At 38.5% G+C, this 12,897-nt stretch overlaps 1 protein-coding gene across 2 annotated transcripts in view; it reads right to left on the bottom strand.

Annotated features, from left to right (window-relative positions):
• Positions 1 to 480: 480 nt before the first annotated feature.
• UACA (uveal autoantigen with coiled-coil domains and ankyrin repeats) overlaps positions 481 to 12,897 on the bottom strand; it is a 35,569-nt gene continuing 23,152 nt past the window's right edge. For both annotated transcript variants that reach the window (XM_024199567.2, XM_024199566.2), the window contains exons 16-19: positions 6,886 to 9,597; positions 5,584 to 5,736; positions 3,291 to 3,356; positions 481 to 2,548 (exon numbers count right to left, since the gene is read on the bottom strand). In XM_024199567.2, the coding sequence (XP_024055335.2) occupies positions 2,477 to 2,548; positions 3,291 to 3,356; positions 5,584 to 5,736; positions 6,886 to 9,597 (3,003 nt within the window). In that variant the 3' untranslated portion in view covers positions 481 to 2,476. The remainder of the gene's footprint in view (positions 2,549 to 3,290; positions 3,357 to 5,583; positions 5,737 to 6,885; positions 9,598 to 12,897) is intronic.

Consider the following 12,897-nt stretch of genomic DNA (forward strand, 5'->3'; position numbering starts at 1 on the left):
TTTATTGCATTTAGTCACAAGACTCACTTTGCACTTCTCCCGAAGAACTTTCTGCACTCCCTCCTGTACTCGTTTCCTTCATGGATTTGGCCTGAACCAATTATGGAAACTAATACGAAGCTAATATTTGGGGCTAGATATTGTTACACCTCCAGGTCACCAGCTCCAATCCAGCCATTTTGGCAGCGCTCAGAAGTGAACATGTGAAGGCTGTGCAGTTTCGCACAAGAAGCGAGGCAGCAATCTCACAGCTGACACTTTTGTTGCCTGTAGCATCAGTAGTCCAGGATTGACTGGAGACAAACTGAACCGCTCAGTTTTGGAGGTGGAAAAGCTGGTAATCCCAGTATGTGCCTTGGCAATACACACACATACACAATCTTTTCTAGTCAAAATGAAGACTAATATTCTCTTTCCCATAGACTATTTTGCCAATAAGCCACGAGGTACTATACTGCTTTACCATTTACCAATAGACTGTTACAGTAAGATAAAACACTTTATTGATATGTAATACGAGAGAAAAAAAATACATAAAACTTCCCCCAGTACGGAAAAAATACAATACTAAAATAGGCCAGTATTAGTATATCAAAACAATCAAATTTCTCTCCAACCAGAGCTTCAAGTAATGTGACTAGAAAAGAATTTCTAAAAACTAAAGTATACTTGGTGAACTCACACATCTCATGGGACTCCTCTAGGAAACTGAAGGAAAACAAGAGTGATCAGTTGTCACACTACGGCTAAATATATTAAACATGCATTTTCACAACAGTTTGTTTTAGAAGTGCCTGCGTCAACATCCTCTTCTCTATGTTTGGGGACTGCCATTTCAGTGATGCAGCACGAGGCCCACACTCAAGGGCAGAGAGACTAAACTCTGTTGGAAAACAGGAAGCTTAAAAGCTGCCAGGTACAGTTTGGGGGTTTGTATTTTAAACCCAGTTAACATAACTGTAGTTAGAGCAAGCACTTACCGCATTTACTGTACAACCCTGAAAGTCTATTCACAGGAATAGAGAGGCTGAATTCTGTTCTGTTCAGTCTTGCCCTGCATCAGTGCCAGGATGACAGCCCCTTATTTGCTAATTATGGGCAAATGCTGACTGACAGGTGTAATGCTTGGTACTGAGCGTAGTACAGAGCTAGTGGGACTGCTCCTGGCAGCAAGGAGCATTATACCCCATAAGTAGCATTTACAGGGTCAGACGCTACTCTGTTTATTCTGAGACACTAAAAAAACAGTAACTTTGTGGTTAGACTCTTGTTTCACTGCCATTTTCCTTGAAATATTCCCAATTTTTGTATTTCCTTCCATAAAACTGTAGATATTTCATTCTTTGGCATTATTGCACTTCCACTTAAAAAAAATATGAAGCTCTGTTTTGTTTAACATGTGAATTTCAAATTAGATTTCGCTTTCTATGAATCTTACTATTTGCATCTTTCCCCATAAATAATCAAAAATTGATTATAGTACATAATTTACAGTGTTAAAAAACCAGAAAAACCTCTTAAGCTTTTGCTGGAAAATGGTTGACCATCTGACACTTAAACTAGATAATGTACAACTTTATGAAGTGTGTTACTCAAACAATCCAGGTCCATTTTATGCATAATGAAGTTTGTAAAAGTACATAAGAATAAAAATTGGACTGTTGCATTTGAGACTGAAATGCTGTTCTACATTCACGATCTACTCCAGTCCTGCTGTTTCTCGGCCTATTGAAATCAGTGTTACAAAGCATTAATGAAAAAATATATCTTGTAAAAAAGCATAAAAGTTAGTGTCTGATGGAAAAAACTGATTTGTACCTCTAGTAAAATGCTAAGGCACTAAATCTTAAATTACTTAAATAAAAGAATGTAACCTGGCCAGCCAAGCTACAACGTATACCTTGACACTATCCATCTTGTTCTGTAGTTGATCTACTGTCAATCTGCTGATCAACTTAATATGATCACAAAAAGCACACTTTTTAACCATTAAAAGAAAAAAATCCAACAGTTACAGTATTTCAGCTACAGTCACTTTAGTTTAAGCTCACTGTCATTCACCCTTTGGGAATTAACAATAGGATCAATTTGGAGGTGTTGGATATGGGTTTATTTATTTGTTCTAAAATGGTCAATCCGACATTAAAAGAATGTAACTACTATGTCATCATTTTGACTGCCAGCTTGTACACCAATTGTAAAATAAATTCTATACAATTTATAATCCACATATTTGAAATGTCTAATATGATCTAAAGGAGTTGTCCTGTTGTTCTATTTTACAAGGGGTAAATGACTTCAGCCTCCTAATGTTTTTCATACTTGGAATAATTATTTGGGGGGGGAGGGGGGGAGTGCATTCTTTTTTACAGTTACCACGCCATAATGAGATAAAGGTCATGAAGGTTAATACAACTGTAATCACAGCACTCCTATGGGATGCAGCAGCCATGCTACAGAACCAGCATTAAGCATATTAACAAACAAGCCCCTGTCTCATTCGAATGATCTGGAGTAAGGCAGCTTGAACATCTTCATCCATGTGGCCCTGGAAGTGGGGGGAAAAAAACAGGATTTTTAAAAAACCAGACTGCATTATTCATGACTAAAATTAAAACAAATACCCTCCCAAAATGAATGCATGGTCAATCACCATCTCATTGGTAAAACTGAATTTAATTAACCTTATTAATGACTTTGGGTAAGCAGAGTTAATTTCCAACTTTGCAGCACAGTGGCAAATTTCCAGTTTGAAATCACTGGTTTGATTTAGAGATGTTGCTGTTCATATCTTCTAGACTGCCTTGCAGCTTCCTGCCCTTCTCTACCGTACTCAGCTAGCTGAACCATGTTATCGTAACTTGCTGCAGCCGGTAATTATAGGGAAATTTTACTGGTCTTTGCATAAATTCATATTCCCTATTCAAAAGGAACAGGAGAGTTGAAAGTTCCCAGCACTCATGCAACTCCTCCACTGCACTATTTGGGATAGGGACATGTATTGACAGCACTGTATTATCCCCCTTAAAGTGGGTCACCACTGTATGTTGTCTAGATGTCCATAAAAAAATGACAAGCAGATGAAGGCAAACACTAAATTTAACATGCTGTGGTGCTCTTTTGCTTCTCAGTTTCCTTCTGGAGAAACACCAGGCACCGCAAAAAGCCTTTTCAAATATTTTAATGTGCATACAGGAAGCACTGACAGATATTACTCAATCACACACATTTACTTTGAAAGAGAATTTTCTAAAAAGAGTAACTTCATTTTTATAGACCAGCTAACATACCTGCACAGCACTAAGAAGATGCGTCCGATAAATTGAAATTACTTCTTGGTGCTGTCTATCAGCATCCTGTATGTAGAAGGGCAGGGGAAGGAGGAGAGAAGAATGTCAATATTTTCAACATCAATTCTTCGTATAATTACCATTTTGTTTGTTTGACTTTGCTTGTTTAAGTGTCACATGAGCTTAGAATTTCAAGGTTAGCGTTTACAAAATCCTAACCGAAAAATAGAGCCTTTCAGCTTTAGCATCAGCTTGAAGTGTTTTGCCTGCAAATAGGGCTATCTACAAGCTACTCTCATTCTCCACATCAGCCCAGGTGTTACCACTCCCAATCGACTTGGACAAGAATAGAATTTGACTTCTGTTCAGAAGCCCCTAACCCAAGTCCCAATTTAAACTCACTTTATCACACTAAGTGGCAATGCTACACACACTACCAGGAATGTGACCCAATTCTCTGTAGATTTACACATATGTGTAACTTTGCTCTCAGGAGTAGTTCCACTGAAGTCAACAGTGCTACTACACACATGAACAAAGATACATTTATGTATATTTATAGTAAAGCCCTAGCACTTACTACCATGAACTCCAATGAGGCTATTTACAGGACTACTCACAACAGTAAGTAGCACATTGGAATAAGTGTTTGCAGGCTTGGACACGGCAGCTGGGAGGACACCTCCCAGCACAGGTAGACATGCAGTAACTCCACCAGAATTAGTGTGCTAAAAATACCAGCACAGACAGAGGCTTGTGCTAACCACTTGAGTACAATCCAGCCCAACCCTCCCGCTTGCATACTCAGGCCACTAGCCCAACCCACCACCTTTGCCATTGTGGCCCCACTGCTGTTTCTAGCAGGTTAGCTCAAACCTCCTAGCTTCTCACAACCCTGAGATTGTTAATCCCTTGGGACGGAGACTACCTTCCTTTGTGTTATACTGCATAGGATACACTGTTGGCATGTGTAGTAGGCAATATTACTGCAGCACCTGCACACAGGACTTAGTCAATGATTTTGGATTAATACTGCAGTAAGAGAACACTTCATTTAGACAGGCTTTTCCAAAAGACACTGCTACCTCCTCATGGACACAAGTAAGCTGGGGCAAGTGGAAACCTCCAAAATATTCTATCATAAAGAAAGCACATAAGAAAGGCCGTACTGGGTCAGACCAAAGGTCCAGCTAGCCCAGTATCCTGTCTTCCGACAGGGGCCAATGCCAGGTGCCCCAAAGGGAATGAACAGAACAGGTAATCATCGAGTGATCCATCCCCTGTCGCCCATTCCCAGCTTCCGGCAAACAGAGGCTAGGGACACCATCCCTGCCCATCCTGGCTAATAGCCATTGATGGACCTAACCTCCATGAATTTATCTAGTTCTTTTTTGAACCCTGTTATAGTCTTGGCCTCTACAAGATCCTTTGGCATGACTGTGCGTTGTGTGAAAAAATACTTCCTTCTGTTTTAAACCTGACTATTAATTTAATTTGGTGACCCCTAGTTTGTGTGTTATGAGAAGGAGTAAACAACACTTCCTTATTTACTTTCTCCACAACAGTCATAATTTTATAGACCTCTATCGTATCCCCCCTTAGTTGTATTTTTTCCAAGCTGAAAAGTCCCAGTCTTATTAATCTCTCCTCACATAGCAGCCGTTCCATACCTCTTATCATTTTTGTTGCCCTTTTCTGAATCTTTTCCAATTCCAATATATCTTTTTTGAGATGGGGTGACCACATGGATTTACATAGAGGCAATATGATATTTTCTGTCTTTATTATCTATCCCTTTCTTAATGATTCCCAACATTGTTCTTTTTTTGACTGCAGCTGCACATTGAGTGGATGTTTTCAGAGAACTATCCACAATGACTCCAAGATCTCTTTCTTGAGTGGTAACAGCTAATTTAGACCCCCATCATTTTATATGCATAGTTGGGATTATGTTTTCCAATGTGCATTACTTTGCATTTATCAACATTGAATTTCATCTGCCATTTTGTTGCCCAGTCACCCCATTTTGAGAGAACCTTTGGTAGCTCTTCGCAGTCTGCCTGGGACTTGAGTATCTTGAGAAGTTTTGTATCATCTGCAAATTTTGCCACCTCACTGTTTACCCCCTTTTTCCAAATCACATTAAACAATGCCATTCCTTTCCTCAGGTGATCCTAGCTTCCTGCCCATCGCATTTCCCTGCTCGTAAACCCCATAGATTGAAGCTTATTCCACAACTTCTGACAAAAATAGTCACACGCCTTATGACTGAGCTCTGGAGCAAAGTACTTACAGCCAGCTGCTGCTGCAGGGTTTTCACCTGGTGCTGGAGCATTTCAACTTGTTGGTTCTGTCTCTTTGAGGGAACCCCACAGGTGTATGTAAGCTGAGACAGGCCATTAAGAGCCTGCTTGAGTCGTTCTACATCATTAAGCAGCTCTGTTATCTTCAAGAGAAATACAAAGATTATAATGTTTCATTTTCTGAACATATTCTCTATTAACATTAGTTTGCAAGGTCAACTAAAGGTTAACATATGAGGGGATCCTAATATTGACTTCTCAATGTAGCCCATCAATCTAGGTTTACTAGAAAAGTTTGTAAGAGAAAAAGAAAGATGCTTTGAAAATATATCAGATACGGTTATTTTGCTCTTGGCTTCGTAGGGTTCAGAAATCTGTAAGACATGGCCCATAGGTCAACCAGCCACTTAGCTAATTCGCACACTGAAGATAAGGCCCAGATTTCAAAGCAGGGCATCAGCCTTATCTTTTTTTTTGCAGGTGCAATGAATGCCCACTAGTGAGACTACCCTTAGGAAATTCGGCCGTAAAGGTACCCAATTCTTCAGAGGAAGAGTGCACACAGTACACATTTAACTACAGTATTAGCCACTACTACTAGACGTGAAAACCTAGTTCTTTGGATGGTATAAAGGGCATATAACATTAATTCTGAAACATACTGTAGGATAAAGTTATACTAGGATTAAGGAGCACAGCATTATAACAATAATGCTTCCTGTTTTAAAACTAAAATACCTTCATTAAAAATGGTGCTGGCACAATTTGGAATCTTTAATAAATAGCATTAAGAAAATTGCAAGTCTTTCTCATCACATATTCATGATGCTTTAAATCTTCTTTCTTACATTGACTTCCCAATATCATTTGGTGTTAAACTGGCAAGTAGCAGTGTCAAAATGACAAGGCAACACACAAAGGAAGCCGAGTATTACTTTTTTTTTTTTTTTTTTTTTTTAAAGAATCTGAAAAAAGTCTGCTAGTGGATGTAGTATGAATATTTTGAATTTGAAGAAGATGCATTTAAAACCTGAAAATCCTAGTAAAACAGAAATTTGAATAGTTCTGCGTTATGAATCGCCACACTTTATTTACAAAAAACGGCAAAGTTTTGGGGGGATTAGATAGCACTGCACATACGTCCTCAGCTTTGCGAATTTGGCCCAAATTCAGATGCCTACATCTAGGCATGTAAGTGAGAGTCTGTTTAAGTAACTACATTTGAAAATTTGGCCCTTTGGATCTAAATAGAGGCAGTTAATACTGTTAGATATTTGACACTTTCCGCCTACCTTGTTATCTTTTGCTTCCACTTGCTTTGCAGATTCCTGTATTCTTTTTTGCAAGTCAGTAATTGTTGTCAAAGATTTATCACATCTCTCTTTCTGGTCCTTAATTTCTTGTTCAATGCTGAAGCTTCTTGACTGCAACAATTCTTTTTCATCTTTTGCAGAAAGCTCTTCTTTTTTGGCTTGCAAAGCCTCTTCACACATTTCCTCATATTTTCTATTCAAGCTGGCCAAGTTTCCAGATATGCTAGCAACCTGGGTCTCTAAGGCACTTTTCATGGATTTATACTCCGACATATCAACTACTTCTTTGCTCTCCAGTTCAGTTAAAGCTTGTTTAGTACTTTGAATCTCAGACTGGAGTTTAGAGATTTCCTTACTTTTTGCTTGGTTTTCTTCCACCTCCTTTTTCAAGCTAGTTTTGACTGCTACAATTTCTTTTTCAAATTCTTCTTTCATCTGTGTGTGTTCAGCCAAAGATATTGAGGAATTATGTAGATCAGCCAATTCCTGCTGCAGTTCTCTTACTTTTTCTAGTTCTCGGTCATAACATGCCTTCTTACTATTGAGGTCTTCTTTTAGGTCCTCTATCGTGTGGCCAAGCGTTGTCTTCAAGGCTTCAAACTGTTCCACTGGAACATAGTGACCCTGCATGCGAGTTTGCACAGCAAGGGCCTCGGAAATCTGTTTAGCACTCTCTTCTTGTAGCTTGTCTCTTTCATGTTTTATCTCGGTGTATTTTTGCAGTAATTCTCTCAATTGCTTATTCAGTTCTTCCATTTTGCTGGTGAACATTTTTTCCATTTCATGTGATTTCTCAGCAAGAATGTAATTTTGTTGCAAGTCATTTTCGATAGACAAAACCCCATTCTTTAACTTCTCATTTTCCTGTTTGTATTTCTGTGTCTCCTCCTCCCATTCTCTGCATCTCTGTGTCTGTTCTAGCAACTGTTTTTTTAGTTCTTTCACCATGGCTTCAAAGTTTTTCTCTCTCTCTTCAAAGCAGGCAACTGGGGCATATTTGGACTTAATGCATTCTTGAATTGTGTCAAGTTCCTTCTTCTGGGCTTCAATTTCTGCATGTAACTGTACGATTTCCTCTTGGCCTCTCTTATATTTAGCCAATGTCTCAGTGCTGTTGTCCTGTAACTCTTGCAGGCTTTTATTTAAGGTAGACACCTTACTCTCATGATCGGTTACACTTACAAACTCTGTTTGTATGTGGTTCTGTAGAAGTCTCAGCTTCTTTTTCAAAGTTCCATTCTCTTCATTTACTCTCATAAATTCTCGCTTTATGTCTTCAGTTTTTTCCTTCAGATCTGACAACTCTCTATTAGTCTTTTCTAGTGTGCTGTTCAAGACTGTTTTAATCTCCTCATGTGTTATGGCAGGTACATACTGATCATTCAGAGTGTCCCTCAGAGTTGTGTTTTCAGACACTAGTTTGGAGACTTTTGCTTGTTCAGCATCATATTTTTGATGAAGCTCACCAAGCTGCCTTTTAAGTTCCACAACGTTGGATTTTAAGGCTGCCACTTCTTTTTCGTGCTTTTCTGGAGACAGGTACACAGCCTGGAAGTGACTTACAGTCTCACTTAAACTGGTCTTTTCTATCATCAACTTCTCAGCTTCTGCTTTGTTTTCATTGTACTTTTGTGTTACTTCAGCAAGTTTTTTGGTCAGACCCCCAATAGTCAGATCACTTGTTTTTTTCATTTCTTCATTCAGTTTTAAAGGCACGTATTGGCTTTTAATCTCAGTTTTTAAAGTGTGTATTTGCTGCTTAAGCAGCTTGTTGTCCATGTGAACCCTTTCCACTTCCTTCTGCAAGGTCTGATTCTTCGACAATTCAGAAATCGTTTTTTCCAGTTCTTCGGTTTTTTTCTCAAATCTGCCCCTCATTTGTTCGTGTTCCTCTGGCCTCACGTACTGAGAAAATTTAGCTTTCTGACTCTCAAATTCCCTCTTTAAGAGCCGAAGCTCTGCCTGCAGTTTGTCATACTCTCTTTCCATCTCTACTAATTTCTTTGCTTTCTCATTCACTTCAGTTGATAATAAACTCTTCATATTTTCAAATTTCTCAACAGGTACAGAGAGGACTAACTTTGCTGCCATTTCTTTTAGCTGCCCTTGTACCTCCAAGACATTTCTCCCACTCTTCTCTCGCTCCATCTCTAACATACCGAGTTCCTTCTGCAACCTTTTGTTTTCCTCCACCAGCCTCCCCTCATCTCTCTTAAATTCCGCAACTAACAATTCATTTTGCTTGATTTGGTTCCGTAGCTTGCCTACTTCTGCAGAAGCTCCTTCATATTTTGCTTTCATGTCTTTCAACTGATCCTTTAGATCTTCTGTTAACTTATTGCTTCCTATAGCTGCTTCGTTAGTCAGGTGATCTTTCAGCACAAGAAAGTGGGTTTGCATTTGCTTTACTTTGCCTTCTGAGTCAAACATTCTCTTCTGCACATCCTTTAAAGCATCTTCCAATTGCTTTATCTGTCCGTCAGATTCCTCCTTGGTTCTTTCACACTCTGATGCCAAAGCTTTGCATTCAGCTACCTTCTGAGACAGCTCTTTCTGAAGTTTGCTTATTTCTTCTTTTGCTGTGCCATGAGAGATTCTCATGTTGTCTAGCTCTCTCTTTAGAATTTCATTCTCGGAACTGGAAGATTGGCTAGATAGTGACAGTTCCAGTGGTCTCAGCATAGACTTGGTCTGCAGATTAGTTGGCACAGAAATAGATACATGCTTAAAAACAGAAATTTGTTCAATTTACTCTTCATATTTTTTTCATACATTACTTCTTTAACTATGCTCATCTAAAACATATAAGCTTTACCTTCATTGTATATTTCAGATTTACAAGCAGTTTATAATTTGTGAGCAGGAAAAATTAATGCAGGTAATTTAGACCAGGAGTCCAAAATAGTTTTGCTTATGTAAGCCAAAATATATCAGTATTACAGAGAAACTATGCAACTTTCCTTGTAGCCATCACTCAAACATCTAGAAGCATAATGATCTGAAGCTGTTAGAGTATAAAATAAATGTAAGTGTACTGAATGTATGCACATTTTCCATCATTTAGGAACTGAGACCACTCTCACAAGAGTCAGTGAAAAGATCCCCATTGGGCTGCACTATAAATTGAACTGGGCCCTAAAGGTGTAATTTGTTTTCACTGGAATTCAATAGACAAATTAAATTCACCTCAAGTTTAGCATAAAGGAGAAAATCTGTGGAGAAGGGCAACTGACTGTACTTTAATGCTATGAAATGGCCTGCTCCAGTGTTAAAAACTAGAAAAAAATTGCTTTTCAAATCATATGCATAGATTCCAAGGTCAGAATGGACCATCGTGATCATCTAGTCTGATTTCCCATATAACACAGGCCATAGATCTTCCCCATCCAATCTGGACTTTAAAATGGTCAGTGATGGAGAATCCACCATGGCTCTTGGTTGGTAATAGTTAGTTACTCTCTCCGTTAAAAATTTGCAGTCTGAATTTTTCTAGTTTCAACTTCCGGCTATTGGATTGTGTTGTACCTTTCTCTGCCAGGTTGAAGAGCCGATTAGCAAATATTTATCTAATCAAGTTTGAGCAACTTGAGTGTAACACTATAAGGCAGGTTTTCTAATTCTTTAATCAATCTCAGGGCTCTCCCCTGGATCATCTCCAAATTTTCAACTTCCTTCTTGAATTGTGGACACCAGAACTGGACACAGTATTCCAGAAGCTGTAGCATTAGTGCCACACACAGGTAAAATAATGTCCCTACTCTGACTTAAAATTCTCCTGTTTATGCATCCAAGGATCACATTAGCCATTTTGATCACCGCATTGTGCTAGGGGTTCATGTCCAGCTGACTGTCCACCACGACCCCAAAATCTTTTTCCACAGTCACTGCCTCCCAGGATAGAGTCCCAAATCTCATAAGTATGGCCTACATGCTTTGTTCCTAGATGTCTGTATTAATATTTAGCCATATTAAAACACATATTGTACTCCATTTAAGAAGGAACAATCAGTTGCACACATACAAAATGGGAAATGACTGCCTATGAAGGAGTACTGCAGAAAGGGATCTGGGGGTCATAGTGGACCACAAGCTAAATATGAGTCAACAGTGTAACACTGTTGCAAAAAAAAAAGTGAACATCATTTTGGGATGTATTAGCAGGAGTGTTGTAAGCAAGACATGAGAAGTAATTCTTCCGCTCTGTCCTCTGGAACAATGGCCAAAGCACGAAGAGGCATACGAATATTTAGCGCATTTGGCACGTAAATATCTTGTGACGCCAGGTATAACAGTGCCACGTGAACGTGTACTCACTTTCAGGTGACATTGTAAAGAAGAAGTGGGCAGCCTTGTCTCCCGTAAATGCAAACAAGTTTGTTTCTCTTAGCGATTGGCTGAACAAGACGTAGGACTGAGTGGACTTGCAGGCTCTAACGTTTTACATTGTTGTGTTATTGAGTGCAGTTATGTAACAAAAAGCCCTACATTTGTAAGTTGCAATCTCTATCATGAAAGTGCACTACAGTACTTGTATGAGGTGAATTGAAAAATACTGTTTTTTTTCGTTTTATCATTTTTACAGTGCAAATATTTGTAATACAAAATAATATAAAGTGAGCAGTGTAAACTATGTATTCTGTGTTGTAATTAAAATTTATATATTTGAAAATGAAGAAAAACGTCCAAAAATATTTAATACATTTCAATTGGTATTCTATTGTTTAACTGCAATTAATTGTGATTAATTTTTTAATCGCGATTAATTTTTTTGAGTTAATTACGTAAGTTAACTGTGATTAATCAACAGCCCTACTTCTTAACTGCCATGGTGGTTAAGCACTGGAATAAATTGCCTAGGGAGGTTATGGAATCTCCATCATTGGAGATTTTTAAGAGCACGTTAGACAAACCACCTGTCAGTAATGGTCTAGATCAGTGGTTCTTAACCGGGGGTGCACGCACCCCGTGGGGGTGCGAGATGCCCTTTCTGGGGGTGCGAGACATGCCAGATTTTTTTTTAGAAGATAAATCATCGAAAACACAAATTAAGCACAGGCACGTAAGTACAACTACATTGTTTCATCAAACCTATGTATTTATTAACATTATACATTTAATGATTACCGTAATATACAAACAAAAAATATATCTAGGTTTAAGGGGTGCAAGAACATATTTTGATTTTTGATAAGGAGTGCGAGAACATATTTTGAGAACCAAAGGGGGTGCAGGTTGCGGTTAAGAACCACCGGTCTAGATAATAAACTTAGTCCTGCCATGAGTGCAGGGACTGGACTAGATTACCTCTCAAGATCCCCTCCAGTTCTATGATTCTATGACTGTTCGCTTGAGCCCAAATGATCAAACGATCCAGATTGATCCTGATTTGTCATCTTCATTATTTACCAGTCCCCCAATTTTTGTCTCCTCTGAAAACTTTCAGTAACGATTTTTATTTCCAGGTCACTGATAAAGATGTTAAATAGTGTAGGGCCAAGAACTAATCCCTGCAGGACCGCACTAGAAACACACCCACTCAATGCTTCCTCATTTACAATTACATTGAGACCTACCAGTTAGCCAGGTTTTTATCATTTCAATATGTGCCATGTTAATTTTATATCATTCTAGTTTTTTAAATCAAAATTTCATGGGGTACCAAGTCAAACACCTTACAGAAGTCTAATTATACTACAATCAACACTATTACCTTAATCAACCATATTTTTAATCTCAAAAAAAAAAAAATCCAGTTAGACAGGATCTATTTTCCATAACCACATATTACCACCCTCCTTCAATTCTTTATCCATTCAGTCCCATATCAGCAATATTAAACAGGCTCCGTTTGAACTGAGCAACAATTTAAACAGCTATGCTACACATTTCCTCTAGAGGGCACCAGCAGTTACAAAAACAGTTTAGTAAGATTAATTTAGAGACAGGTTTCATAGGGGTAGCCATGTTAGTCTGTATCAGTAAAAAGAACGA

Source organism: Terrapene carolina, unplaced genomic scaffold (genome assembly GCF_002925995.2).
Source record: "Terrapene carolina triunguis isolate 2854851 unplaced genomic scaffold, T_m_triunguis-2.0 Scaffold67, whole genome shotgun sequence".
In the NCBI taxonomy this organism is placed as follows: Eukaryota; Metazoa; Chordata; order Testudines; family Emydidae; genus Terrapene; species Terrapene triunguis.